The following is a 25,000-nucleotide window of genomic DNA, read 5'->3' on the forward strand; positions in this document are numbered from 1 at the left end:
GAAGCGAACCAACAACAGCTGCGCGAACGCAGACTCCTCACTCGCTGCTGCTGCTGTTGCTTCTCCTGAGGGCCTTGGGTATATACCTTGGGTTTGCTGGCTACGAAATCAGGGCGCAACTTACGTCCGAAGCAGCTCGTTATATGTAGATACAAGTTTATCAGTGTTATTCCAAGCGATGCTTCTGCTGCTGCTCCTGCTACTGCCACTACTACCTCTAGTCCGCTTGATTGTGTTCCCCAATTATTATTATACACTCTCGACCAAAATGGACCAGCAGTCCAGTCCAGTCCAGTTCAGTCCTTGGTCTCTGCGCTCTCCTTCTGCTCCTACCCGAGTGGCACTGGGCATTGGACAGGGCAGTGCCAGTTTTATGGCACAAACTTATGGCTCGACGCTGCAGACATTTCAGGCGCTTTCGCAAGCGGCCACTCTACGCCCAGAAGCCGAAACTCGATATCGTACAACACTGAGACGTGGTGGTGGTGGGAAGATGGCGTTGTTGAAAGATGTTTTGTCTGTGATGCTGCTGCAGCTCTCCCCCCTTTTCCGCACCACTAATAGAAGTCGATACTAAAGGGGAGCAGTTCCCCAAAGAAATCCTTTTTAAAAGGAATCCCCCCACCCCAGGGTGTGGCCTGGTGCCAATGGGGCTGCAGCTCCAGTCTTTGTAGACTAGATTTCTGTCTGGTGGTGGTGGTAGGAGAGTGGCAACGACAACACTAGTATTCCAGTGCGGAAGTTTCCCATTCAGCGATCTCTAAGTAACTTCTCCCGTGGCATCTCAGCATCCGCCGGGCTGGCGAGACACTCCGACCGGTCCGTCGAGCTTCTCGAGAGTGTCATCGAGCTCTAGCGCCAGCTGCACCGTTCCCAGCACAGACACGGACACACAAAAGGCTTAGCAAGAAAGCAGAGAGAGACACACACACACTCACATCGTGAGGAGTCCTCCTGAGGATCCGGGGAAGTTTCTTTAAAATAACGTATTCCCTGCTTCCTGGTAAGATGCCGAGACCATGCGCTGCGGCCAACAGCAAATGGTGGCCGAGCGTTTAATGCAGCAACCGGTTGCATTATGCGGCCACCGCTGTGCCGATGCAGCATCAGACCAGCACCCAGCCTGCCTGCCAGCCAGCCAGCTCTTGTTCCCTTTTTTGGCTACCCCGCCCCGGACGGACTTTCTTTTCAGGACTTTTGAACTTCCGGCGAGTGAGTTTCTTCCTGTTCCGTCGTTGTTGCTGCTACTGGTGGTGGTGCTGGTATGCCAGCAGCAGCCAGTTGATTGCAACATGCTGCTGGCCCTTGCTACAGCTTACCGTGCCAATGGGTGCCGGGCAATAATTCTTTCACAGTCCTACGTCTACAGCCCCGTTTCCCCTCTAGTAGACAGCTCCCTTTTTGGGGGGTGCTGTTTTTTGAAAAGGACTAACGGCGCTCCAACGAGCGCAGAGGATTCGCGTTTCGCGAAGCTTCTTCCTTTGAAGAATTTATAGACGTCCCACCGCCACGTCGCTCGGTCTGATCTGATCTATTGGATTACTTCAACACTGGGCAGTCCGTGGGCGAGTGAGCGAGAGCGCCACCTTCGTTATCTCTCCGTTTTGCTTCTTCTTCTTTTTTTTTCTTGAAGGTTTTCCACCAGCAAACCGTCCGGAATTTCGCGTACGTTTTTGTGGTTTAAATGCCTTTGCTACTCCTCCTCCATCTTCCTTCCTTCTTTTTTTGTGGCTTCGAAGAACCGTCCGTGGAAGCAACAAGCCGGTCTACCGGTCGGAAAAGGGCCAAGGAATTCAGCGAAACCTCAAAGGCCTCGCAGACCTTTTAATCCTCGGTCGGTTTCTGGCCGAAAAGGTGAGCAACACGGTACGGCATTTGTGTGCGTCAGTCTACTTGAAGGCGGAACCGGGTTGGGGACTTCAACTCTAAAAGCAACAGTTTGCCGCAGGACCTCGTTTAAATCAACTCGATTTTTCCAATAAAAAAAAGGTTTAATCAAAAATCGATAATCCGAGGTGCCTTCCCTAAACTAGAACGTTCTGGAATGACTGTCACTGGAATGTACGTTCACGTCAAACCACGTGCGCTTCGCTCGTGATGGATTAGTTTGCTAATGAAATTGACCGAATAGCGAGTGGTTTGGACGTTCCCCCCAGGTGGACGGGCCGCTGTAAATTGACAGGCAGCGTTTTCCGCACTTTTTCCCGAAAAGCTGACGCCCTGAAATTGAAAACTAATTGCCGGCTCTGCTACATCTAAACCGTTTTAATGGCTGCGTTACGCGCGGAAGTGTCGCAACGCAAAAATACGCCGAAAACGACACCGACAAAAAGTGCATAATCCTGTCCACGCCATGCACATGCATGACCAAAAAAGCAACGAAAAAAAAACTCTTTCTCTCTATCTGCAGCACACTCTGCTTGATTACCACCGCGCATCAAGCTGGCTGATTGAACACTAAAAATGTGTCGCCTGACGAATATTTTTTTAGTCCTGAATCCAGTCACCGTAATGTAGCTACTAGTGAAGGTTTTATCACAAAATAAAACACACACCTATATATGCACACAATCACTGACATCGCGCACACAAAGGGAAGACGAAAGCATAAAACGCGGGAGCAAATTAGTCTGCAAATGCACATCACCTGACCAGCGAATATGCACCGAGCTGCCATGCGTTTTGCATGTTTTATTTGTCAGACTAATAGTTTGCGATCAGGCATTGAGTAGATGGCAGAAACAGCAAAAACAAAAACTCCCAATTCGACTCGAACCTACCTCGAGGGCCCCCTAGCGTCCTCATCCCATCAAAATCATTTACCCACCCGAAAAGTGCTGGTTGCTCGCTTTGCGGAGTCGCTTTCGCAATCAGCGCGACAGTCCGTCGATGGTTTTTTGATTCATTTATGCGCTCCTCTCGCTTCACGCCACGCCACGTGTATGGCACTGCATCGTGGCCATTGGCGACTCTGGCCAGTGTTGGCGAGAGTGTTGTGTTGGTCTCCTGCGCAGTGCTGCCATTTACGATTACATTATAATAATCATAATAACGATTATTATTATTGCTACACTACATAGCTACTGCTGTTACTACTGCTACTGCTGCTGCTACTGCTACTGATGGTGCTGCTTCTGTTGCTAGTGCGGTGGTAGTGGCAGTTACCATCCGTTTGCCCAGCGCTGTCGACACCGGTATGAGTTCTGCGCCAGATCGCGCCATCGTCGCCATCGTCGCGGTCGTCGTCGCAAAATAAAATAAAGCAAATGATTTTCGCTTCGTCCAGTGGACCAGTGAAGTCAGCTCACCGCCATTTTTTTGTTATTATTTTATTATATTTTACCCAACCATCGCACCGTATTCGCCCGTTTGGTTCTGCAACCCCCTTCCCTTCTCCTTTTTGGAACTCCAAGCATCAAGTGGCCATTCGCGCGCACGAGTGTGTGTGTGTGTGTGTGTGTTTGACTACCGGTGGTGGTTGCGGAGTGTTTTGCGTTTGCTTTTAGCAAATTTTCATTTTTCGTTCTCCCTGCCGGGACCACTCATGAGTCAAAATTGTTGCGTCAAATGGGCAACCAAAAGAGAGAGAGAGAGAAAGAGAAAGAGCCAGAGAGAGAGAGAGAGAAAGAGAAAGAGCGAGAGAGAGAGAGAGAGAGAGAGAGAGAGAGAGAGAGAGAGAGAGAGAGAGAGAGAGAGAGAGAAAGTGAACACTGGACAGTGGAAACCACATTTATGTTCTTCATATTTTTTATGAGATTCCCGTATTCGTTGGACTGCTGGACTCTGCTGGCCAGGCGGTCGACGAGGCTGCCAGGTTTGTTTATTTTAATTTCACAATTTCCACCACACACACACACACACACACGCTCGCACACCAGAATGCCCATGGATGACGAGGGAAAAAGGAGGATTTGAAGGACAAGAACGTAAATGAAGCGTTCAGCGAACGTTCGCCGCGGCCACGGCCACGCTCGTGGTATTATTCTTTCAAGAAGCTAGATTATAAAGCCCCCATTTTCCCGTCCTGCTGATGATGATGATGATGATGATGATGAAAATAAGGCTTTCTGCTCATCATCCATATTGATGTTATTGTCGATTGGAGCCGCTGCTCTGCTGCTCCTGCTCCTGCTCGCCGCTAGTCAGGTGAAAATTTGCCCAACCATTTTTCCAACCACCCCCCTCCCTTTCCCACCCCCCCGTGGTCTGGTCGTCATCTTTAAATTGCTTTATTATCCACCGGTCGTATAAATACGGGCACATTTTTACGATGTTTTCCGACTTTTCCACGAGCGCGCTCCACGGCTCAGGATAATGATTTTTGCTCCTCCCGGAACCAGGCAGCCGAGCGCCGAAAGGCCGTTCCGTCGATGGCGTGGATGACGTACTTCGCACCGAGCGAGGTGCCACGTGCGCTCCTTCCTCGTAGCAGCAGCAGCAGCTCAATGAGGTGTACGACAGACAGACAGAGAAAGGTACGGAAGCGGAACGGCTCGAGCTGACTTTTGTTGTTAGGCCCGGCGTTTTTTGTGTGTTTTTTTGCTTTTTCCTTCCCACCCCGGGAGCGTTATTTTCGTTATTTAAACATCAAATCCACTCCCGCGAATGTAGAAGTGAAGTGAGTGGTAGAAGCATAAAAAGCTCGCGTCAGGTGATTCACCACCAACAAAACCAACGGTGGGATAGGAAAATTATATCCTCCAGCAGCACTGGAAGGAAAGCACCGGAATTGTGAAGCACACGAGCGTACCAAACACCCTGCGAATTGTCCCGTGGCCCCAAGACGTCCAAGTCTCCGACGAGAGCGTTTCGGTTCTCGAGTGGGTTTTCCTTGGGTGAGAATCAAAAGAATTCCTTTTCTCCCTTTTTTTGGAAGAAGGAGGCTCAAGAATTTCCCCAAAATCAAACACCGGTGCCGGTGCGACGCCAGTACGCCAGCGGTGCGTGCGTCGCCCGCTGGATGATGAAGTTGTATGAATAATGATGAAAATTCGATTCCACGCGGCCGCGGCCACGGCCAACAAGGCTGAAGGTCGAAGGACCAAGAGAAACGCTTCGCTTCCCTGCATTCACTCCACAAAATGGCGAGAATAAGGGAAATAAGCAAAATCTTCCTTCTCGCGAATGGCTGTGACGTGAGTGCCCCAGGGACTACGTACTACGTTTGGGGTGGAATTGAGAAGGAGAGTTTTTTGGGGGACCAGAGGGTGGAAAGTTTCGCACAAAAACCCTGTCGACAACCTGTCGGCCACCACGCCGGGTGGCCAGTTAAGCGTCGTCACGGTTGTTGGAGGTTTGAGGTGAAAAGAGGAATTTTCTTTCCGTTCTCTTTCCGTCTTAAGAATTTGCGGCCGTCAGGGCCTTCTGGCTTTTGTTCTGAGGTTTTCTTGGTCCTCGTTTTTTTTTTGTGTGTGAATGCCCCTCCTTTCCCCTTCCCTATTTGCAAAACCATCACGACACACACACACAGACAGAGAGAGCGTTGTTGTATCCCGCGTTGGCACATAAATAATCAAGGCACGTGTTGTGTGGTGTGCTTATGCTTCATGCGCTCCAGCACCGCAACATCGTACCGGATCACATCCCGGGACGTGACGTTGTTTTACAGCCGACGACGACTACGACGACGACCAAGAAGCTGCTGGTGATGACGACGACGACGAGATGTTGGCAAAATTGCTGCTTTACAAGGTGCCAAGGCGCTCCAAGGCGCTTGACGCAATGCAAACGTCCAATGGAGCGAATAAAGCGAAACAACAACATAAATAACGACAAGTTTTGTGCTCTCCATGCTCCCGTGTCCACCATCGATAATCGCCCGGATGGGAGTGGAGAGGAGAGCTTCATATTTTATTTATTTCCCTGCTCCATCTCGAGCGAGCTGACCTAGCACGAAATCCGGATCCGGAATCCGTGATACTGCGATGCTGATGCTGGCGTCAAACGCGGTTCCTACGTAAAACCCCCCCAACTGTTGCATACATACACCGGCAACGATGGCGACGTAAAAGGGCAAATCGATCGTAATGATCATTTTTTTAGGGCGGGAGGGGATGCGGAATCATGCATATTTCCACCCGGAACACACACACGCGCGTGGTCCAGATGGTGCACCGTGGGGTTCATAATTTATTCGATCGCTTTTCGATCGAACAGAGCCCCGAAATGGTTTTATAGACGCCAGCCGGTGAATTCCAATGGAAAAAACCGACCAACCAACCAAGGATCACAACCGGACCGGAGTAGAAGTCCCTTAAGAAGTGAATCGTTCTCGGTAAACGTAGCCTACTGCTGCCTTTAAGTAGTTATCACACAACCTTATTCACGATGGAGCTACTGTTCCCACACAAAACGGTTGTGTTGTTCCTAACCTAACAATTGAACTCCCCACTCTAAGTGTGCCGTTACTATAGCATAACAGGTGGATCAAATCAATCAACTTACTGCCACTTTACTTCCTGTTGAAACGACAAAACGACGAGTACCGGGGCTTACAAAACCTCCTGTTGAACCTTCTTCCTCCGGAACGCGCTCCAACCGGAAGACGCACCATGCTGTGCCAGGTTCGGGCTTCGGCTTTGGCTTCGGCTTCCACTTTCCAATGATCCAAACCCCCCCTGCAGTGATGACAAAGACGGTGAATATAAAGCCACTTCACCGAACTATGCTGATGTTGAAACACACTTCGGCACACACACGCGCACACACAGTCACGCAATACACACACGGAAAGGCACTTCTGTTGCTTCTGGGCTGGAATGGAATGCCACCTCTCGCCACGTAGAGCACACTCGCCCGTAAAATGAAGAATTTCCCCGGGAGTGGCTTTTGTGGCCAAAACTTTCAATCCCTCCTCCGCCGTCACTGCCACCACCAGCACACCGTCAGCCCGTCACTTGCGCCACGACGCTACTACTGCAGGTCGAGCAGCAACGTTGACGGTCGACGCAGTGATCGCAGGTTACTTGGATGTCTCGGGCAGGCAGGAGTTTGCTGGTTGCTAAAGACGCCTTCTTGGGATGTTCTGTCGTGCACGGATAGCGCGGTCGGTCTTGTCGGTGGCATCATAATTTATAAATTAATGTAAATAATGAATGGAGCCGGCAAACGGAGCGTACGAAATCCAGTGCGCTGCTTTTCCTTTTGGCGGAAGTGAATATAAAAACCGCACCGAAGTGAGGGTTATGTTATGGCCACCACCGCGCCTTCTCCACGCGTTTCGCGTTCGTACCTGGGAGAAGGAGATGTCACGCCGCCGGTCTGACGGTCTGACGGCGAAAAGCGGTTTTCATGGAGTGGAGTGAGACTAATAAGGAAATTACTGTTATGCTGATTGAAAATTATGACAAATTTCCTTCGGCTTTCTGTGTGTGTAAGTCTGTGTGTGATGGATTCAACGTACGCGTCCTGCCTCGATCAACAATCGCATCGGAATCCTTCTCCCCCCCCCTCCTCCCCGAAAAAGTCACGCGGTGCCGTCTCGCGAACTATCTGCTTGTGGTGCCAATCATTATGCAAATGTTTACCATCCCATTGTGGGCGGTGTCAGGAAAGGGAAAGGAGTAGCTGGGCGTCCTCACCACCACCACCCCCCTGCCGGCGAGGTCCATTGGACCATCCAGATATTCATCATTACTTATAGCGGATTATGAAGTCATAAATTACTGTAAATAAACGTCATTATAGGAGGGAGCCTTTGGCTGGGCGTGTGCTTTACACTCCCAACACCACGCGCTTTTCCGCGCGATGACGATGGCCAGCCAGCGGGCAAAAACCAAAACCAACGTTGGTGTGCACAAGGTGCTTTCCCACTTTGCGTTTTCCTTTTTTCGTTCGTTCGTCCAGTTCGTTCCGGTTCGCGCGGGACACGCGGGGCTTTGCGAGAAAAGCTTCCCCATAAATTCCGAACCATTTTCGCCTTACCACATTTAAATCAGTGTTCCAATGGACCCGTGGTAGCTGCTGTTGTCGGAAGAAGTCGATGGATGGTGTGTGTGTGTGTGTGTATGGTGTACAGTGTAGTGCCAGGTTGTCGTAGGAAGCATATTAAATTACAAATCCTCCGCCCCTTTCCGGATGCCGTTGTCGATGGAAGCGTGTTCCCAGCGGCCCCGGGGGCTTTCTCTCTCTCTCTCTCTCTCTCTCTCTCTCTTCCTGCACTCTAACCATCCACGGCTCTCCGTTGGCCGCCGAGTTTGGCTTGTGAAAACTCACTATTATTTATTTGGCTTTTCTGCGTTTGTGAAATATTTATGGCACTCCGCAGTGGCAAAGAGGGGAAAAAGAGAAGGAACAAACCATCTCCAAACAATCTAAAACGTCTTTATTGCGGCGATAAAGATATCAGCAGCTCGAAACTATTGCCCCCCGTTGCTAACGATAGTGTAGATGGAAGAGAAGTACTACGCCTAGAAGGAAGTTTGGAGTTTGTTTTCCTATTTTCTACTACGATGAGGGAGTAAGCTGTTTATAATTTGGCGCTTTAATAGGCCACTCCTCGTCTTAACTAACCTGCTTAAACCTGCTGGGCCCGGATTTGAGACCGGATAAGATAACCTTAATTGGAATTGGTTGCCCCCAATTGAAGCATTGATGAGCATCCTTCAACACAATGTACCGCAACATGCTTGAAGGATTGCGCAATCGCTGCAATCGGAGGCCGTCGGAGATGTCCTCTAGTCGATGCCAAAGGTTTCTCTCTCCCCTCTCCTCGGACTGTCAGCAAGAAACACGCTGCACCATTTTCCTCTTTTCCGCTTTTATTCCGAACTCAGCAGCGACGAAACGCTGCATCTGTACATCCGTCCGATCTGTTTTGCGGATGATACACCGGCTTAATCCTCGACAATGGGCCCCCTCCTGCCACCCAGCCCCGGGAAGAAACCCCTTGGAATCTGGAAACCTCAGCAAAACTCAACACTCATTTCACTTACTGCATTACTGAAGAAGCCATCGAGAAGCGTTCCGAGCAGACTGTTGCTGTTTGGTCCTGGTTCTGGTCCTGGTGAACAATCAGCACTAGAGGGAGGCTCCACCCCTCCCGGGGGGTGCACACTTTCTCCTCTTCATCATCATCAACAGCATCATCATCATTTTGGCTGTGACTGCATGTCCTTAATCCGTCGGAAATGAAACGGATTTTTTCCTTCTTGTTCTGCAGAGTGAAGCAATGTGAAGGAGGAGTAAGGAGATTCCTCCCCCCTCCCCCTCTGTGTGTGTGCCAATACGTCCTCTCGGACGTCGTTGTCGTTTTGCCAAAAATAAGGGCGAAATCAACCGATTCATGTGTTTCTTCGCCAATGCTTTCGCCAAACAAACAGAACTGCCGCTGGCGATGCATTCCATTTTGTTTTCCGACGGCGGAGGGGGGAGAGAGACGGGGTATGCTGCATCGCCTGCACGAGCCTCTACCGACGAGTGGCCTCGTCGCATCGGAACGAACGAATGCTGCCTGCTGCATGGTGGGGCCATTAAAATATTCGAAAGAGATTTTATAAACATAACACTCCAAGCCACCAATTTCCACCAACTCTCTCGCTCTGTGTGTGTGCTAGCCGTCACGAGAAGGCCCCCGGGGCGGGCTCCACGTGCCCATCGGCCGCACCGTAGCGTCGCGGAGTACGCGGAGTACGCAAAGTGGTGCATTGCGGTAGAAAATCCGACAAAACGGCAGCCGGAAAATGTTAGTGTCGTGGCGATCAAGGGAAGGGATGGGAAAACCCCATCCACCATCGGTACGGTACGTGACGTGACGTGACCTCCCTTCGCGTCGGTGGTCGCTGAGCTGAAGGCCAAAAAAAAAAACAGCCGGAGCGGAATATAAATGTCAGACAGAGAGTCGAATCCGAGTAATGTGGCGTGGTGTGGCCAGCCAGGCACACTTTCTCCTTCACCGCTCATGCTGTGAATGGAAACGGAACGGAACGGACTGTTGTTGGGGGGTTGGGCGTGTGAGGAAACACATAAAACTATCCCGCCCCGAAAGCGCTTCCGACCTTCCTCGGAATGGCGCCAGCTCTCTCTCTCTCTCTCTCTCTCTCTCTCTCTCTCTCTCTCTCTCTCTCTCTCTCTCTCTCTCTCTCTCTGTCGTGGACCCCGGGAGATTGGAAAATGAAGTTTTGTTGCTGCTGCTGCTGGTGGTGGTGGCCACTGGGGGACTGGAGAGACACAGACACACACACAGACACATATCGACGGACAGTAGTAGTTGGAGCAACAATTTTCCCATTTTTCTTGTCCGCGCTCAATTCTATCATCCCGAGACCAGACCAGACGGTTATGCGGGCTGCGGTCAGAACGAAGACATTCGGACATCGGTGGCCATCGCGCGCGCAAGACAGAGAGAGCAAGAGAGCGAGAGAAATGAAATAAATAATGAAAAAGAAATAGAATTGGGTTTTCGGTTGGCTCCTTGGGTCTTTGCGGGAGGGAAGCCGATGGGTCCACAAGGTCCCGGTGATGGGTCCGGCGCTCCCCAAGGAACAGCCCAAAGACTGACGACGACGACGCATCTACAACAACTGCTTCATCGGTGCGTGTTGTACGTTTTTGTGTGTGTGTGTCGCTGGAATGGTCAAAGATTTCGGGGGAAAGGATAGTATATAGTAGAAAAAGGACAAGGAGAAGCGGTAGAGGAATAATTCGCCTTCGTTTGGTCGCGGGACCGCTCAGTATGGAGGCAATCTCTACGCTACAGTGTTGCTGAATGACATTTGGAATTGGATTGTATCCCGGAATGTTCCTGCTTCCTCTCTCTCTCGCTCGCTTCTGAGACTTCTTTTGCAGCAGATCTATAGCATGACAGTCGGTCTCTCGGTTTGTTGGGGTTGGGTTGAGTTGTTGCTGACGAAAGCAGCGAGATTTATGGCAGCGACGCATCCGCATCGTGCTGCTGCTGCTGCTGCTGACTGTTGCTTCAACGAAGACGACGCAGACGATTCCGTTTTCGCAAAGAAATGTCTCGCCCCCGAATTGGCAGACTTGGCAGAAAGTTGGCAGTATTGTCTGCAGTTCGGTCGTGGCGTTTGGGTTTTTTTTTTGTCTAGCCAGGAATGTATGTGACGCGTCCAGACGCCAACTGTTGCTCCGGAGCAGCGGAGCAGCCGGACGTGTCGAGACGAGATGAGCTCATCGCTAATGGTTGTCTCTGTTTCTTCTTTGGCTTTACATTGCAGGTTACGGTCGGGACATTACACACCACTTCACCGCTTACCTGCCCAAACTGGATCCGGATGCATCGAGCTATCAACAGCAGCAGCAACAGCAACAGCAGCAGCAGCAGTTCATGTCGATCGCTCCACTAGGAAGCGCACCACAGACCACCTCACCTTCTTCTTCATCTTCATCGTCCTCCTCCTCATCGTCAGCAGCAGCAGCAGCGAGCAGCGGAAGTGCCGCGGAAGCGGAAAGTCCCAGTCCAACCGGTTCCGATCCGCAGCGATCACCGAGCCACGGGGCAACGGTGCACGGTGGAACAAAGAAATCGCTCGCCATGTGCTTCACCAGCACCGGTACGGCGCTGTCGTTGCCCCCGAAGAAGAAGGACATCTACCGGCCGTACTCGCTGGACGATAGGCCACCGAGACCGAACTACGAGCTGAGGATTCCGGCCGAGGAAGATCTGCACGCGGCGCACGCCATCCTCGATCTGAGCGCTTCGACGGCCTTCCTTCCACCTCCTGCACCGCATCAGCTAACGCAGCAGCAGCAGCAGCAGCCACCACCACCACCGTCACCGGTAACATCGCAACCACCCAATCCGACGGTCATACTGGTGCCGGCGAAATCTCCCGTCGATCTCGACGTTCGGCGACCCTCTTCACCGATGCTTCTCGTGACACACCATCAGCAACATCCTCAGCAGCAGCATCATCATCAGGTGTCGGCTGCACTCCCTCTTCTGTCACCTCAGACCATTCCCAGCTCGCTCGGTTCACCGGAACAGAACGAAAATCGGAACAGCACAAACACGCTACCGACACTCGAATTGTCCCGGTCATCCTCCACCAACGATCTGCAGCAGATCGGCGGTGGCATTGGTGGCAACAGCAACAGCAACGGTGGCGGTGGTGAGTCCGCATCCGACTCCGAAGGTCCGAACGGTTCCAAAACGGTCGCCTACACGTACGAAGCGTTCTTCGTGAGTGATGGCCGCTCGAAGAAGAAGATAGCGGACCCAAAGACCGCACTCGAGGCGAAGGCAAAATACACCTGCACCGAGTGTGGTAAGCAGTACGCGACCTCCAGCAATCTTTCGCGGCACAAACAGACGCACCGCAGCCTCGATTCGCAGTCGGCCAAAAAGTGTCACACGTGCGGTAAGGCGTACGTCTCGATGCCCGCCCTGGCGATGCATGTCCTGACGCACAAACTTTCGCACAGTTGCGGTGTTTGCGGGAAGCTCTTTTCGCGGCCCTGGCTTCTCCAAGGTCACCTTCGATCGCACACCGGGGAAAAACCGTACGGATGTGCGCACTGTGGAAAGGCGTTCGCCGATCGGTCTAACCTGCGGGCGCACATGCAGACACACTCGATCGACAAGAACTACCAGTGTGGACGGTGCCACAAAACGTTCGCCCTGAAGTCGTACCTCAACAAGCATCTGGAGTCGGCCTGCTTCAAGGAGGACGGTGCACCGATGTCCCCCCTCTCGCCCAGCTCCATCGACAGCTCGTCGATGGATGGTGAGCTGAGGATGAGCGATCGGCACCACCGCCAGATGTCGCTCAAGCGTGAAAGCAATGTCGACATCGAGGGAGACGATTCGAATGAGGCGCCCATGTCACCGGTACCTCATCTCGGAACGGTCGGAAGTGGTGGTGGTACGACGGGAGGTAATCTGTTTGTGATGAAGAACCTGGCCAACAGTTTAGGGGCAGCGGCTGCTGCAGCGGCGGTGTTAGGACCGGCCGCCATTTTGACAGCTGCTAACGGTCATCACAGCAGCCATTTGCCGCAGCAATCGCAGCAACCACAGCACCTTCAGCACCTCCAGCAGCAGCAGCACCAGCAGCAGCAGCATCACCATCACCAGCAGCAGCTAGTCCAGCAACAGCCACAGCCTCCTCAGCATCATCCCGTGCAGATAAATGTCAACTTTGCCGGGTAACCGTTGGTGATCAGTACGGACGCGGCAGTTGGCGGCGGTCCGAAACGGAGCACCACCACCACGATGATCGCGGCCCGATCAATTCGCATTATTTTAAACTGAGAAGAACCCGTTTGTAAGTAGCTCCCTATTCTGCACATACATTATCATGCTCATCATGTCGTTCGCCTCGCATCACAAAAACATTGGATGCAATGAACAGCGCAATCAATAGAAACGCGGGCGATGCCGGCGTAGTACACGATGTCTGCCCGGCCTGATGGATACTAGCATTGAATACAACGAGCGTCAACAATAAAAACACTTCTTTTAATGCATTGCAAATACACAGAGCAAAGCGAGATAGACAGGCAGCATCGACACACACCGTACAGATACAGACACACATTGAGAAACACAATCGACAAGATGGCGCGGCGCGTCAGCATCTGTGTAATCGTCTCCTCCCATCTCCTCGTGCGTGCGTAGTAACGTTGTAGTAAACTCTCTAAGCTCTTTGATGAAGGCAAAAAAAAACCAAGGAAGGAAAAGAAGAAAGCAGCAAGAAACGAAGGTTAAGAAATGGCAATGAAAGTTAAACTAGCTGAACTAGCTGACAGAAAAAAAAGGTGGGCGAGTGGTAGATTCGAATACCTAATGAAAACCTTTATATACACAAAAGTATATATATACATATATTATATTTACACCCATATACATCTTGAAAGCAAAAGAAAGAAAAAAAGCGAAACAAAGTAACAGACAGAAAACCAAGAGAGACAGGAGAAGAGGTAGAGAGAGAGCATAACGCAAGCCAGCAAGCAAGGAAGCAAAAGCAAAAAAAAAAACAAGAAGTCCCTTTGTAGACTCGACACGGTGGCCTAGCGTGTCCGCGTGGCGCATCGAGTGACGCAATATTAGTAGCATTAGTAGCATTACTAAGCAATAGCGAAAAGAAGCAATAGAGCGACGAAAGGAAGGAATTAGAGAGGGAGAGAGAAAAAGAGAGCCACTTTGCTGGAAAGCACAAGAGAAAAAAACACGTGAAACAATGCAATAACGGATATAGACCCCGTACCATTCCCCGCGCAATTCCAATTCAATTAACTTACTACTACTGAATCAATTAATTTTGGGGCCTGCCTGTGAGTCTGGTGCACGAGCCGGGAACTAAGAGCAAAGTGTGTTTGTGTTTGTGTACGTGTGTGTGTGTGTGTGTTTTTGTGTGTATGTGTGGATGGTGCAAGAGACCCAATGGGCACAATGTCCTGGGACTGGCTCCATCTTACCCCTAGTTGAGCTCTTAATCCCCTCTTGGCGCGCCGAGATGAGATGAATGGTCCTCTTATTTATCCGCTCTCTCTCCCTCTCTCTAGTACTATTGTATTGCATTTATGCGTAGTAAAACTGAAGCAGGAGAAGAAGAGGAAAAACATACACAAAACACACAAGAAACACATACACTCACATACTCACACACTCACACACGAAAACATATAAACGAACAGCAATATGTTTTTTTTAATACGCTAAACTTTAGAAATTCCTATCATAAAATGAGAAACGTAAAAAAAATCAAAGCAAAAGAGCAAAATTGAAAAGAGCGAAAAAGAGGAAAAGGAGTGTGGAGGCAGGAAGCAAGGCTTTAACCTATCATGCATCAAACAACAACGACAACAACAACAGAACAGAAAGCAATTAATCGCGCAATTGAGATGAGAATTCATCGAAAGTAAGCAAAAAAAAACATCGAAAACCCATTCGCTAACGAAAACAGCTAACGTTAAGGCAAGAAAGATGTTGGAGAAGATGTTGTGGCAAAAAGTTGACCGTGAAACGCGTTCTTTAGCAGCAAACGACCCAATCCCGGATTGACACCAATACTTTTGTTAAACTCCTGTTGTGATCCTCCTCCAGTTTTTCTTTTATGGACACCACTACCAGTCGTCCGATGGTGGGAATGTGTTAATCGGGCTGCAGTAGTAAGCGCACCGGGGCGATGCGGTCGTTCTAAAACCCGTCAGCGGAAACGGAAGCGAACCACCTTCCCTTCCTCCGGCTCCTCGTGGACACCCGCGTCTAGCCAGCCAGGTGGTGATCATAAATCTTGCACCAATCTAATCGTCACCTTCGGAGGGTGTCGGTGTGGACGAGTGAAAATATAGTTTTCGACCTTACCGGTCGCGTCGGGAAAGGAAGCATTTTGGCCTCCCCCAAAAGTGTCCCAGTCACGCTATGCATCCTTCACCACCACCACCACGACCAGTGGGTGCAGGAGCGTCGAGGCAGACCGAGCAACCGAACGCCATTAGCGCGTCCGCGCGCCCTAGACAGACTCGTGTGGCACGGAAATGAGGAGTAAGCAAAAAAAAACAAGAAGCGGTGGAAAAATGGGGAAAACCCACACCCACGGATTGAGCTGAGGAATGCAACGCGAACGGCGAGTCCAACCCGAGTGGCATGCGTGGTCGAGGCCCGTCAAACGGTAATCAAACTCGCATCATGCCATCGGGAAAATCGCTTTAGCGCCCATTCATTAATCACTCGGATGTTTTGGACGTTGTCCGTTCCGTCCTGGGGGCGAGTGTGTCGGGTTGTGTCTGCACATGTTTTCCGCGTTCTGTTTCTGTTTTATCTTTCTCTCTTCTTCTTCTTTCGTTTCCATTAGCCAAGAAGGTGTTTGATGTTTTGCTTTAGTTGTTTCGCCACCACCCTTCTAAATGTCCTTTGTTTCTTCTCGTACGAGTTATCCTAATATCCTTCGACGGAGCGGAGCTGTAAAATAATGGCGTCAGCAAGCAGCTTAGCAAACACGAAAAGCAATTAAAGCCCTGAAATATTACCCAAGCAATTACCGAAGAGAAACGTAAGCAAATTAACAGAAACAAAACCGAAACAATTTTACAAAAAATCAAGAACACGTCCATCAGGGAAAGTGGAAAGCAAAACATGAAAGAGATACGTCAGCAAAACAAAGCAATACTGAGGAAAGAGACCATTTGATGCGAAAGCGAATACCAATTAAAAAGCGAAACGGTTAGTATTAGAAAGCGAGCGAGAGAGAATGTTAAACGAAACTTCACAGCAAATCAAATTTGCGTACCAACAGCCTCAGTGGCCTCGCGGTGCCCCTCTTACCCCTACAACCTCTACAAGAAGAGTTGGCCAGCGAGGCCACGCGACATAGCGAAATGTTTTTCCGTTTTTTTGGGATGGGCGCTCACGATGGGCGATCACGATATTTAAATTAACTCAACGCTTGGCAATAACGTAAGGAACGGTTGAATAGTGACTGGTGCTGCTTGCGCAAAAGGGGACGGTGGGGTTCGAATTGTTAACAGTTTTCGGTTTTACACATCTTTGGATAGGCAGCTTTTTGGGAGGGGGCGGGGGGACGCGATCATGAACTGTAGGCTGTAAGTTGTGAGGTAAGGTAGGGTAAGGCAGATAATTTTTAGCACTAGTTCTTATACTCCCTTAAGACACTCAGTAGGATGTAAATTTAACAATCTAGTCTTCACCGCTAGTCGTTAGGGTGCGTTCAGTTCACGTAGATGCTGGAAGAGTTCATTTCAAGGAGAGGAGAGGTCATTCCTCTCCTTCTTTTTCACTGCGACCTTGGCCTTGGCACAGGAAGTTCGTCTGTATCTGTATCAACCACTCTATTCACTCTATTCTGCCGCTGCTCTACACTGGAAACCGATCGCAATCATCTAGTCATCAACATTTTCGGTTGTCAGGTTGTCGATTCCGTTGCCATGCGTTTCAAATGTGGTGCCGAGCGTAATGCCGATCTCATATTCATTTATTGTACCAAAGCACACAACTCACTTTTGTGAATTTGAACATTTTCATCGAGCTTCTAGTCAGTTTTCACTCTGTCGATCAACTCGATCTCACGGGGAAGTGTTTTATTTATTTAGAGAAATAGTTTACACGGTTACTCATCTCGATAAAGATGCCAGCTAAAAGTATGCTTTCCCTAATGAGTGCTTTTCCGCTTTCGGTGGAAAAACCGCCCGGTTAACACAAACAACGAGCAGATGAAACGAGAAACGGGAAGCGAGATGCAACGAATATATTCTGGAACAGGAAGTGAGGCGCGCAATATGTTTCCACAAACAACGAATTAGCAAGTAAGCAAACCCATCGAGGCAGCAAATCCCGCCCCGGTTTTTCCTGTAAATATTTGAATCCCCGGCTGTAGTACTTCGCAGCCCACACAACAACACACAGACAGACAGACAGACAGGCACGGAGAGCAGCGCAAAACGGCAAACTTTAGGGGGTTAAGTGATAGTGCTGTAAAGGGGAAGATGGAATGGAAAACGCAACTACACACAACAATTTGTTTTTCGTCAGCTTTCTTGGCTGGAAATGGAAATGTACCTTCGCGAGGAGCGAGCAAGCGAGTAAGAAGGCGGAAGGAATGAGGAAGGGAAGCGTGTGTGTAGAGTAGTAGAATACGCCGGAGCACGCGAGAGATGGTTGTAAAGAAACGTTACTTAAACCTGAAGTTCGCTTCTCTTCAGTGCCAAGACACGTCATTGCTCCCGGCAGGAAGAGCCACCATCTTGCCTTTTACTAACTGTCAGCGCAGGATTCTCCTCCAGGAAGCGAGTAGCTTCCCTTTTTTGATGAGCGACCGCGCGCGCACACAGGCCAGATGATAAAAACGATTAAACTTGTTTAATTAAAACTAGTTTTCGCTTTTCACCAACAAACGACGGGCGGACGACGGGTCTTGGCCTGGGTTCGGTCCCGTGCCAGCTCGCTCGCTCGCGATGCCGGAAGCCTGCCATAAAAGTTTGCCCATTTCGGCCTTGGCGACTTCCGATCGAGACACGATTTTCGCTCGTGTCATCGTCCTGCTGCTGCTGCCGGTGCTGCTACTCCCCATCATAAGATGGTTGGATGAAAATGTTTAAAATGCCGTTGATTGATTATCGATGAGGCACTTCTTCTGCCACAGAAAAAAAAATCCCTCCCTTCTTCACCTTCCCCCTCCTCGTCAGCCATCCGCAGGCGAGACCTAAGTTAGTTTTGAGAAACTGGACAAAGAAATGATAAAGTTCTTTTTTAAAAACGAGACTCCCAACTTGCGGCTGCGGTTGCGGTGCTATTGGTGCGAAAGTTGCTGCATCATGGTCGAGACAGAATGAATTTCAGCTTTTCAGCTTCTTGCGACAGGGAGTCCTGTGTCCACCTTCCGTGCTGTGTGGCTTTCTATTGACTTCAAGTTAGTAGCGCAACAGCGCCACCCCGCCCAGTGCCACGATAGCCTCGAAAGCACGAAATAAACAGCAACAGCAGCAGAATGTTTGTCAGAAGAAGTGTGTGGTTCAGCTGCTGGCACGTCCTGCTGGCCAACCGCATAAAGCGAACCTCGTCCGATGGGAAACGAGGAGATTTCCGGGACACTTTCTGTATTTTTTTTTGTTTTTTGTTTTTTGTTGTTGCGCGTTGCGTCCATTTTGTTTTCGCCTCTAGTTAGCGGTAGCGATGTGCCTACCTGCGAGCCATGATGCCCAGAATTAACTACCGAACCGGAGCCCAACTCGCCGGAAGTAGCAGAAGAAGAAGAAGACGATGATGATGATGATGATGGTGATGCGCGTTGACGACGTCGCCCCACCCTCTCTTCGCCGGTTTGATGAGTCGTCAGCAATTTGTCAAATCGTCTAAAGCTTTCGAGGATGAAATTCTCCTCCTTTCTTCTTCGTCCCCTTTGGTAGGACGATTCTTTTTTTCTCCTTCCTCCCTGCTGTGACCATTTTCAGCTTTTTCCACGATGAATGGCAGTGGAACGCGTTGCGCCAAACCAAAAAGAAAAAAAAATGATGAAATAGAAGACCAAACGAAGTGACGGCAGGCGATTACTTCGTTATCTTCATCAAATTTAATTGGACACTGTGCATCCGACACCGGGCCCGGTGGCCAGTCCAGAAGGGAGGAAAATGCAAAAAACCCAAAGACGGAAACCCGCCTTCGTGGGCGGAAGTGGCCGGTCCAATTTGACAAGTGACACTTAAATCATTAGCAAAGATTGTCGTCGTCGGCGTCGTAGTAGTCGTCGTCGTCGTTGGTGCAGTCACGGCCTACTCTGTCTGTCTGTGTGGCGCTCACTCTCTCTAGGGCTTAGGCTCGAGCAGAGGCCGAACGCCGCGTTAGCGCATTCAGTGGTAATGCTTTCACGAGGTGCGAATGGGCATCGATCTCCTTCTTCTTCGCTCTTCTTGCTCCTTGCTCGCTCTCGCTTAGGGGGGTCATTAACGGGATGGTCAAGCCAGTTTTGATAGTGTTTCATTTCATCAGCCGCCCGCGGTTGCGGCATCCGAGGGCAATGGGGAAACCGCAAATCATACTTTTCATGTTTTTTCTCTCTCGATCGAATTGTGTCCTCGATCCAGACCATCGGAGACCAATTCGAAGGAGTAGGTGGGTAAACGGTGCAATAGCTCAGTAGCATTAAAAGTAGTAGTAGTAGTAGTAGAAGTAATACTAACGTGTAAGTAGTTCAGCGTGTGAGCAGTACGAACGTGTGAATGGGAATGATGATAGCGGCGTGCATGTGTTCTGCGTGTAAGGTGTGACTGACGAGCTGCTAGGTTTTAAGGATATGCTAAGGATATCACTTTAACACTCAACACTTTCTTCTGTATAGTCAATTATGCGATTACGTTCGGTGAAATGAGTAAAAACTGTGTCACAATTACGGCAGGTCCCTACCGACGCCATCTCGACGGCAACGATTGTCAATTCGTTTGAACTAACACTAACACTTCTTAACTCTAGTGCTTACGAGCGCACGAGCGTATCGGGTGCATTATTCATTATTACGTACGTACGTTACTACTTAGCTCCTGCTACTTATTACTACTCCAACGAAAACTTAGCGTTAGCGATTCTTTCCCATTTCGATGCGATCCAGCGGGGGCGAGAAAAGGTCTCGCCTGACCCAGTGCAGCGCATGTTTTGTGCAGAATTTCGTTCCGAGCCAGCGAATATAGACGAGTGTGTGTGTGTGCGTGTGTGTGCCATTTCTAGTCAGCTCGCCGAGCACAATCTGGAGAAGTGGAGGCTTTCGAACGATCTCAGAGTAGTAGACTCAGCGTACGCAGCGAACCAGATGGAGAAAGGGTGTTTGTATGATCCTTGCAGATTGTAAATAGGGTGCTTTTGCGGCGTGTACAGACATTTAGAAGCTTCAAAAACACTTCAAATACATGGATTAACGAGTGCATTTTCATACCTTTTGCCTGGTTGCGGTAGTTGCAGAGCGGTTCAGGCTTGGTCCTTTCGGATATTGCGTGAGCATGCGTTTCCACTTTCCAACTTACGGCGTAAGAGCCAACAAGGGGCATCGCCGCTTATCATCGCTAGTTCCAGTACATGAGCTCCATTCTCCTTGATGACCTCAAAATACTCACTCCTCAAACTCACGAAGCGAGACGCCAAACGCACCAAACGTTTGTCCCTCGGTGATGGTTTGATATTATTGTTTGAAGGTAAATTCTCACAAACTTGTAACTAGTGATAGCGTAAGCAAGCAATATAAGCAATTTGTACATAAGCAATACACACTCTCAAACACTCATATATATGTATAACGGCGAGTGTATGAGGCGAGTAGCGAACGTTTTACAAAATCAAAAGGAAACCAACCCTCATACCTGCTGCAGCAAATTCACCAAACAAACAAAAAAAACAGGCGGAGGAGGGAAGAGAGCCATTCGAATACGTAGTGCTATTATGATACTCTGTAGAGCGCATTCCCCTGGCGCATTTGCGCAAACATATACTGCGATTATATAAAGGAAATGTTGTGTAAGTGAGGAAACATGCCTAGCCATTTAGATCGTTTGATGGGATTTGGAATACTTTTGACGAGCTGGCGACGAACCGGGCAAAAACCCTTAGTGAGAGTGAAATGCCGAAAATATTTTTATAAAGTAATGAAAACCCACAAAACGTGAGCAAAAAAATAAAACACACAAAACACACACACAAACACACACAGATAAAACGCACTGTTAGAGAAATTGATTGTGAAGGAGGTAAAAAAAAAACCCAAGTTAGCTTCAGTTTCGGCTGGTTCCCAATTCTGGTGTTTGTGTGAGTGAATAATCCAGCGTCAGTTCCCCCTCAAACACGATACTATCCCCAGCATTAGTTCTGACATGTAAAAAGTAGATGCATTTTAAGCCTAAGCCAACGCGAGGGACAGATAAAAGAACAAATTTGAAATTATGGTTCGCATTAAACTCGTTGATTCTGTACAAAAGTAAAAACAAAAAAACCACAAAAAACAAAGAACGTTAAGAAACCCCAAAGAAGATCTGTAAGATTGTATTCGTACTTTTCCACAAAATATTCTTCTCCAAATTTAACGAATGGTGCAGAGAGGGAGAGAAAGAGAAAGAGTAAAACAAGGGAAAGAGATTAGAGACATAAGAAACCTAACAGCCAGTTTCATGGAATGTGCAGCTTTTGGGGACGATGGTTTGCACTCGGTTTGATGGTAGGTGCTCCCTGGCGAAAGGTACGACACGGTACACGATAAGGGGGACACAAGATAACCCCCGCGACACTTACACACCTACACACCTACACACCTACACACATTCAAAACCTACACCAAAAACCCTATATTATATTAAATTATTATATATTATATTATTATATTATACTATTGATTGATTGATTACACAATAATTGATAGTGTGAGAGGGCTGAGAGCGCAGGCGAAGCAGAACAACAAAACAAAAATGGATGAAATATAGAGAAACCCATTTGAAAACGTTTATAAAAGCAAAAAAAAACCAAACACAACCCCCGTGTTCAAAGGCGTTTTATTTGTTTGCTGTCTGGATTGTTTGTTTTTAAATAAGTTTTTTTATTTCCCCTTTTTTTTAACCCTATTCGTTTCCAATTTTCTTTCTTAATCCTGGAGCAAAACAAACACTGCAAGAAAGAACATGTGGCAGAACAGTTTCACCTCTCAGCTTCTTGGTCTTTCATGATCCGTTCCCTGTTTTTTGGCCTCTCGAATTTCTCGATCATCGTGGTAAGTAAATGCAGAGAAGAACTCCCCCCTTCATTTCTTCTTTGCATTGTTTCACTTATTTCCAATGCACGATTCTGCTGCTTAAAACATCCGCTGCTGCTGTGAAAGCATTTATGCTTTTTATGCGCGCTTAGCCTTGCCTCATCGAGTCAAAGTTTTCTCGGTTTTCTGTTTCCGTTGCCCACGAGGTGAGGACTTGTCTAGCCTTGCCACAGGCGTTTCCAGTACCAGTATCCTTTCGAGTAGCATTCACTAGTGTAAGCAAATCGGTCCAAAGTTCCTGATAAAACTAGCCAAATATGTAGCTCGGTAGTTGGTAAAATGTGTGTCACAGAGAGAGAGATAGAGATTGTAAGGTGCGTGAGGTGTGTTAGTAGTCTAGTGTAGTTATCAGTCAAATCATCATTTTTGGTTCGCATTTGCTTCAAGTTTTCCTCATCCTCATTGCTATTGACTTTGCGTTTGTTTGTTGTGTTTGGTTTGGTTTGGTTTGTTTGTTTGTTTGTTGGGTTTACCTTTTACGTTGAACAATCTGCTTACACTTACAAACTACCCCAAAGATACATACACCATCTAAACAGCACACTCTAGGATATAAAACAACCGTTTTCGAAGCATCTTCACAGTGCGCATCGGTGGTGGCCACCGAAGACAGAAGAAGTCAGGACGAATCTGACTACGGTGTTACAAGCATGCCAGCGTTCGAAGCGTCGTAATTTTCAACAAAAGCAGCAGCAGCAGCAGCAGCAGTAGCAGTAAATGATGAACTTTCCTAAAGCCCCTTGGATAGTGCGATCCCTTTGGTGCCGCACCGAAAGTTCCTCGTGAACGTGAAGGAATCAATTAGCAAACAGTACCACCACCAACATCACCATCCCCCCGTCCTAGCACCAGCAATTCTACTGTCACACTAACGCTGACGCTTAGTAATCCGTTGAGTGAAGTTTTGCGCTAGTGTATCCATTGTTGTGTAAGCTTTTAATTGAAGTTACTGCACCAGCATCAACCATTAGTTTTCCCCCGGGAGGGCGGTGGGTTCAACCAAAAGGGGGAAGCCTTCTAATTTATGAAAGCTCAACAAAAATTGATTGACATTAGAATGGAAATCCCTGCCACGATGTCGAGAAAGAGGTAAAGAATGGAGGAATGGGGGGTGGGGCTTTGTTCCTGTCGCTCCCTCCCACTCCGGTAATCCTGGAATCCGGCGTCCTGAAATATGAAGCTACTTAAAGTTTGTGGGGATTAAGGACCCCTCACAGGAGTCACGGCGGGGGCCACGTTCAACACATTATGGGGGGGAGGGTCCGGTTCCCACACAGCCACAGCTCACCTGATGACGGACGTCGTCGTCCTGGTCGTCGTCGGTATCATCCGGATCGTATCGTCTGATGGAATTCCGTACAGCCGTTACCCATTACATTCCCTAGTGGAGCATCTCCGGGGCTCCGGGATGCTCCAGTTCTTCTGCAGCTCATCAGCCTTCCCCGGAAGTGGCACCGGTGCCGTACTCGAATGAAGTCATGATTAATTGTTGATTTTGATCCTTCCTTCCGCCTGTCACTATGTTTATGAAGCAGTCTTCATTCGCTTGCTCTCTCTCTCTCTCTCGTTATATTTCTCTCTATCTATCGTTCCTTCTCTCTTCTACGTCGAGAGTTCCGTAAGTTTCGTGAATAAATGTCGCTACTAATTCGTATTAATTAACTGACTTCGTAAACTTCGTCGCTCAGGCCCAGGAAACCGGCGATGCGATGGCTTCGTCCTTCCCTTCGCAAATTGACTACACGACGATGCTCGACATCAGACGAAGGCGACAAAGGTGGAGGGGGGGAGACCAGTGACAAGTGTGGCAATACGCGCGGGGTGGGGAGAGGAGAGAAAACTTCCGTCACACGAGCCTGGAGGGTGCTCCTTTGGTCGCCGTTAACGAGAGGCAGGCATCAGAAACCCGGTAATTTATGTGAATTATTGATGACTCAAACATTTGTTTATCGTGTGCCCTGGTGTGCCCGTCCCGGGAAATTGGCCCCCGTCCTGCGTTCCCGGACGTGTGTGTGTGCCGCTAGTGCCACCAGAGGTCGCTACTGTGCCCACCGCCCGCTTGTCTAATCAACTGGTGCGCTGTAGACATCAGGCTCGTAGTCGTAGTAGGCGAGATAAGTAGGCCGCTGCTCACTGACAACTGAAGCGACGCGACGGTCGGTCCCGGATGCCAAGGTGCTCACACCATATCGATGTGACGTTTGGTTTGGCCTCAGCGTCATCGTCGTCGTCGTCGTCGTCGTCGTCGTATCGGTAATTAATTTAGTGTTCTATTAGCTAAATACTACCAGACCTCTTTCCACGGCTCTTCTCCTCCGGAGGGGAGCCACAGCTCTAAGCAGCTTTCTGGGCGACTTGGATGCGATATCGAGTAAATGTCAAAGCCTCTATTCGAGTGTCACCGAGCTCTCTTCGAAGGTTGGGCGTCGCGTAGCGATATAATCGTGGAAGCCACTTCGTCCTTCGTCCCGGGAGGGTCCGTGGGAGCCACTCCAACGGAAAACGGCTGCCGTTGACCGCAACACACCGCTCTTCTGTCCCCCTTTCACCATCTAGAACTTCTGGGCACACATACACACACCAACAGCTCCATAAATGTCAATTAGCACAATGGAGGTCGTAGCAGGACCGGGGGAAAAGGGAGAGGGGGTTTTCTCCGAATCAGAAGTCCATCCGGAGTCCATCCTGCTTCTGGTAGTCTGCAGTAGTGGCCGGCGTGATTTTTTGATGTCCAGATATTCGGAATTCGCAGTGGCATTGCGTGTACGTACCAGAAGGAAGGCGCTTGTGTGTGTGTGTGTCCG

General features: G+C 49.2%; 1 protein-coding gene across 1 annotated transcript in view; it reads left to right on the top strand.

Annotated features, from left to right (window-relative positions):
- LOC125955674 (protein sister of odd and bowel) overlaps positions 1-25,000 on the top strand; it is an 83,562-nt gene that overhangs the window by 40,685 nt on the left and 17,877 nt on the right. Inside the window, exon 2 of the mRNA XM_049686816.1 lies at positions 11,175-12,897. Within this exon, the coding sequence (XP_049542773.1) occupies positions 11,175-12,897 (1,723 nt within the window). The remainder of the gene's footprint in view (positions 1-11,174; positions 12,898-25,000) is intronic.

The sequence above is a fragment of the Anopheles darlingi genome, chromosome 3 (assembly GCF_943734745.1).
Source record: "Anopheles darlingi chromosome 3, idAnoDarlMG_H_01, whole genome shotgun sequence".
In the NCBI taxonomy this organism is placed as follows: Eukaryota; Metazoa; Arthropoda; class Insecta; order Diptera; family Culicidae; genus Anopheles; species Anopheles darlingi.